At 51.0% G+C, this 5,979-nt stretch overlaps 1 protein-coding gene across 1 annotated transcript in view; it reads right to left on the bottom strand.

The window, feature by feature from the left end:
* Positions 1-398: 398 nt before the first annotated feature.
* Positions 399-5,979, bottom strand: part of gfra2b (GDNF family receptor alpha 2b) — a 64,815-nt gene continuing 59,234 nt past the window's right edge. The window contains exons 9-10 of the mRNA XM_070988477.1: positions 4,580-4,627; positions 399-3,316 (exon numbers count right to left, since the gene is read on the bottom strand). Of these exons, the coding sequence (XP_070844578.1) occupies positions 3,173-3,316; positions 4,580-4,627 (192 nt within the window). The 3' untranslated portion in view covers positions 399-3,172. The remainder of the gene's footprint in view (positions 3,317-4,579; positions 4,628-5,979) is intronic.

Genomic DNA, 5,979 nt, shown 5'->3' with positions numbered 1-5,979 from the left:
TCATTTTAACCCATTTTAGATTTCAACCAACAGGTGCCGCAAAAGTTTATTCAGTGTCCAGATGGATGGTTCATTCTCTTCAATCTAACAATTAGCTTTTAATGTTTCTGCCATGTGAACGAACCCAAAAATCCTGCACGGTGTCGATCACTCGAATTCATTTTATTCATATTACATCTTAAATTTTAACCTGCTGAGGTGCGAGAGGAAGGACTGAGGTCACCATAATATAGATTTCTCCTTTGGGGACAATGAATATCAATGATTTCAGCGGTTTCCTTCTAAATGTTGGTCACATGCACAGTTGGCCCTGGAGGTGGTTTCATCCTCTGGGGCTCTTCACTGCTAACTGAAGGCAGTCTGGTCTGGACGAGCTCGCCTGGACCAAAGTGTTGGACGCTGTAATCTCCTTTCCGGCCGCTGGCGGGGCGCCAATAATCACTCTCCCACTTTCAAGTATGTAAGAGAGACAGTAAAGTAAGGCCACACCATAATCACAGAAACCGATCTCTCTCGTACTTCCAGCTGACGGAGGGCAGGAGGCGCCGAGCCACTCGAGACCGGACCGGCCTTCCTCTACAAACACCAGGCCTGGTCTGTTCACGTCCCACAGCCTCTATGAAACATAAAAAATACCCCACAGAGTGGCCAGAGGTAAACACACACACACACACACACACACACACACACACACACACACACACACACACACACACACACACACACACACAGCAAAGAAAGGACATAATGACTTGAATGTTTTAAGAAACTGAATTCCTGAATGTGGAATTGAATCACTGCTGAACGCTTCATGAAGACTGGAAATACCCTCAATGCAGAACAAGAAAGATTTCACTGAATCTGTTTTCTTTCCGTCCTCTGACACTGAAAAACGTCTTCCAACTGACCGAGCGTAACCTGATTGGACAGAAGTCGTAAATGTTTGAAGTTGAGCTGCTCTGACCGGCTGAGGGTTGGCGTCCTCAGTTTCCATCCCATCATGAGCGAAACATGACGTCACGTCCGGAGACGAGTCGTCAGGTTTAAATATGGATCCCGGCGCTGATCTTCATCATCACGAGGCTGCTCAGCATCACGGCAGCAGACGAGAACTGACAGCGAGATCAACGAGTCGTGGTGTGAAGAACCTGTGAGGACCTGAAGGACCTACAGGAATCCATGTTCTACCGTCAGTGATGACGCATCAGACCGTGAGCGAGCACTTCTGACTATCGCTAGCTGCAAATGGAAACACAAGCACGTTCAACGATGGCGCTCTGTTAGCACGTTCAACGATGGCGCTCTGTTAGCACGTTCAACGATGGCGCCCTGTTAGCACCTTCAATGGCGGCACTCTGTTAGCACGTTCAACGATGGTGCTCTGTTAGCACGTTCAACGATGGTGCTCTGTTAGCACGTTCAACGATGGCGCTCTGTTAGCACGTTCAACGATGGCGCTCTGTTAGCACGTTCAACGATGGCGCTCTGTTAGCACGTTCAACGATGGCGCCCTGTTAGCACCTTCAATGGCGGCACTCTGTTAGCACGTTCAACGATGGTGCTCTGTTAGCACGTTCAACAATGGCGCTCTGTTAGCACGTTCAACGATGGCGCCCTGTTAGCACCTTCAATGGCGGCACTCTGTTAGCACGTTCAACGATGGTGCTCTGTTAGCACGTTCAACGATGGTGCTCTGTTAGCACGTTCAACGATGGCGCTCTGTTAGCACGTTCAACGATGGTGCTCTGTTAGCACGTTCAACGATGGCGCTCTGTTAGCACGTTCAACGATGGCGCCCTGTTAGCACCTTCAATGGCGGCACTCTGTTAGCACGTTCAACGATGGTGCTCTGTTAGCACGTTCAACGATGGCGCTCTGTTAGCACGTTCAACGATGGCGCCCTGTTAGCACCTTCAATGGCGGCACTCTGTTAGCACGTTCAACGATGGTGCTCTGTTAGCACGTTCAACGATGGCGCTCTGTTAGCACGTTCAACGATGGCGCCCTGTTAGCACCTTCAATGGCGCCGCTCTGTTAGCACGTCCATGCACATCGCTGCAGATCGCCTCCTGCTTCCTGTTATGTCTTGGAAACCTAACCTCCTCCACCTGTGACGGCGTCTCAGAGCTCCTGGTTGGCTGTTTTCTGTCACATGTCGCAGCTCCGTCAGTCGAGTCGTCGTTAAGGATTCAGCAGCGATGCAGTTTCACACGTCGACGTTCAGCCGCTGAGAAGATCTGAATCGTCTTTTCTTTGCTGCCACACACACTGAGCGTCCACACACGGCCCACGCACACACACACACACTCAACAGAGGACGAGCACACACACGCTCACACAACTATACACTTACAGGATGTGAAATATACACTCTGCATCGATGCACTGGTTCATTTTCCACATCAAATGAAGTTTGTACAGAATGTCGACGACAAAACCAAGAGAAAGACCCGCAAAAAGCACACTGGTGTACAGCATGAGTGTTTGTGTCCGTGAGGGGACCCTGTTTGCCCGCTGACGAGGTGGGGGGGGGCGGTGTGTGTGTGTGTGTGTGTGTGTGTGCGCTCTGTATGTATGCAGTATAGATTTCTTGCCGCTCGACAGTCCAGGGCAGTGATAAATTGAGCCGACAAACACTGGAAGGATCTGCTCCGCCTGTCCGGCCTTTAAGCCGCCTCTCTCTCTCGCGCGCCGCTGATTTTAAGACGTGTTGTCCGAGTGTGTGCGTGTCTTTCGTCGGCGTGTGTGTGGTTTTGTGCTCGAGCCAGTCGCTGTGTTTTCAGCCCAGCTGTCTCAGATCCAGAAAAGCTGGAGGGAGTGAGTCAGAGCCGGATTGGACGGAAAGCACACAAACCCTCCAGACACGGAGCTCTGGACATGAAGTCACTGAGATCCAAAATCCCAAGAGCCTCTCTGTCTCTGCCTTTGTTGTTTCCCGCCCTCTCCCTCGCAGCACGCTCAGTCCAGCTTCCTCCTCTTCTTCTCCCTCCATTCTGCTCCTTCGTGCCGGAGAGAGACGGCTGATCCGAGCGTCCTCACTTTCCCTCGTCCGGCGGCCGTCGTCCATGTTCGGACGTCCGCTGGACGCCGAGTCACGTGACTGTCTCTGGGTCTTATGCGTGTGTGTGTGCGCGTGTGTGTGTTTGTACAGTATGCAGGTGTGAGTTGGTGTTTATGAGAGGAGCAGTAGAAACGTGGGCAGGACGGACACACACACCGTCACTGAGAGGTGGTGCAGGGGTGGAGCTGAGTGCCGGCTGCAGCTCTTCGGCTCGGCAGAGTCCTGAGAGTCTATCGACCCCTGAGCCAGCAGAGCCTGGAGGGGGGCGGGGGAGGGAGGGAGGGAGGGGAGGAGAGGGGTGGGAGAAGGAAAAAGCATTAGCTGAAAAGAAATATGAGACGTTTGTGGCGTCATTCAGCCTGAACGTAAAAATAACCCAGCAAACATTTGACGGCGATATTTACAGGTGTTTTGCACGACACCTGAACATAGCACGAAACCTGTCAGAGGTGCGATCAAGTCGTTATTCTGAAAGCCACACGCAACCCGCTTTCACACAAACAAGCCCAGCAGGTCATTATTTTTAATGGAAAGTGGCTCTTCGCTGGCTTCAGAAGCAAACTGATGCTCCGCTCTCAGCAGGTGGAGGCTGTGAGTCAGAGCGTCTGCGAGGGTCATGTGACTCCGAGCCGTCGGTGCTGATGCACGTCCTCTACGCTACGGACACAAACGACTGGCGCCTGGTGGAAGCTGGTGGTCAGCGCTGCTGACATTCAGTCCGAGGACAGGATCCAGTCCACGTCCAGCTGCAGCTGCCTGTCTGCTGCAGTCAGACCCCGTCTGAAGACGTCTCAGGTCCACGCCTGCGTTGTGTCCTTCGGCTCTCACAGCCTTCATGTTTTAATGGCTTCATCTTGTGATGTCATTAAGTAATTCATGCACCTCGTTCTTTACTGCTGTCGATGAAGTTTTTTTGATGTGGAGCTGCAGGACAGACGCCGGCGTCCTGCACACTCAGACAGTTGTCTCTGCTGGTCGGTCACTAATGAGGAATCCCATCAGCAGCTGCTTCTATACGTTTCCATCATTTTATTTTCTGTGCACTCAAACAGAAAGAAACACACAAAGTGCACGAGGCCGAACCTTCATCCGCTCGTTTCTGCCATTTTTCACACCTCCATGTGTTTTTAGCAAATGAGGAGAAACAAAATGTGAATGTTTGGTGAAAGTTTAGTCGTCTGTTGGATGAAGGCAGCGAATGATCGCTGCTGTTTTCTCTTTCAAATCTTCCCTTTGGAAAGTTTCTCTTAAGAAAAACTGATTGTTGATAAACGACACAAACGTCACCAACCACCAAGTGTTTGCTGGGAAACTAAACGATGAAGGATGGCAGGAAGTGTGTGTGTGTGAGTGCGTGTGTGTGTGTGAGTGCGTGTGTGTGTGTGTGTGAGTGTGTGTGTGTGTGTGTGTGTGTGTGTGTGTGTGTGTGTGTGTGTGTGTGTGTGTGTGTGCATGTGTGTGTGTCACTGACTCTCTTTAGCCGTCAAACGCTCGCGGTGTGTAATCAAAGCTGCTCACCTCTTCGCACTCAAACTCATCAGAGGAGACGCACTTCTGACCTCCGTCCTGTAAGACAAGAACTCGTTAGCCGAGGACTCAGAGACACACACAGTCTGCTGCAGACGTCCGTCCTCGTCCGCCCACTCGCAGTCCGGACGAGCAACTCGTTAAAGAAACTCTCTCAGAAAACAGCGTGCTGTAATTAAACTAACTAATCAGCTGTTCACACACACCGTCTGTGATTGGCTGAACATGTAAAACATCATCAGGTACGACCAACTTCTGTCCACATTTACACAAGACAGTTTTACCCAGCATGCTTTGGGAGCTGAACACTGTAATGAAGCTTATTTGCAGCTGAGCTGATTATTAAAGTGCTTTTTAACGACAGCAAACTGCAGTTTGTCGAGTCTCAGATAAAATCATATAAAAAGTGTGTGTCCATCTGGGATGGACATGAAAGTGTCCTGATGTTCCAGCATATCATATCTCCCAGGGTGCATTGCAGTGAGAAACATCCAATCACAGAGCATCAAACTGAGCTCAAACGGAGAAAACAAAACGCAGTTTTGATGAATTCAGTAGCTGATGAAGCTCCAGCTGTGACGTCTGCGCAGACCCTCAGTCATCCAGGACACAGTCACCCAGAGACGGTCCAATGGACAGCCAGACAACCAGAAAGACAAAGACAAGACAAAAAGACTAATCCTTGTGTCTGCAGTCCAGCAGTGAGGACACGCAGGCTTCCAGAACTAAACGAACACATGACTGAACACCTGAGGAGCAGCTCCGCAGGTCGAGACCCAGCAGTTCACCTGCACCTGAAAGACGAGGGACTCTCATTGGAGGACAACGGCGGGCATATTCTGGACAGAGAGGACAGATGGTTTGAAAGGGGAGTGAAGGAGGATTTTTATGTAAAAGCAGAGAAACCATCTGTCTGCAGCACCACCGGTCCTCCACCTGCACCTGTCCACTCGTCCCTTCACAGCAGGTTTAACATCCACATTTGGCCTTGTGACGACGCCGACCACTGCGGCTGAGCTCAGGTGAGGACCCCACAGAGGCCCCCAACACTCAGCCAGACCTGAAGAAGGTGAGGATCCAGATCCAAGTCCAGCTGCCCCCCATTCAACCCTGCTCTGATTGACACCTCTGACTGGCGTCTCCTCTCAGCAGCGGCAGCTGAGGCTCATGGGTATTCTACTATTTCGAGCGTTCCATCAGACTGACAGAAAGACAAAGTGGACATAATTAAACCTGACGGCTGTAACGTAAATCTATAAGATCCGTCCAGGAGTCCTGCACGCGTCTATTCTGAGTAACATCATTAGCAGAGGACAGGCAGCAGCTTGTCACTCTTTGCAGCTCTGAGGACGGTCTGTCGTCTCCGCTTCGTGTCCCAAAGGACGAGAAAC

Source organism: Chaetodon trifascialis, chromosome 20 (genome assembly GCF_039877785.1).
Source record: "Chaetodon trifascialis isolate fChaTrf1 chromosome 20, fChaTrf1.hap1, whole genome shotgun sequence".
Lineage (NCBI taxonomy): Eukaryota > Metazoa > Chordata > Actinopteri > Chaetodontiformes > Chaetodontidae > Chaetodon > Chaetodon trifascialis.
The sequence above is the reverse complement of the archived record's forward strand: the minus strand, read 5'-3'. Positions and strand labels throughout refer to the sequence as shown.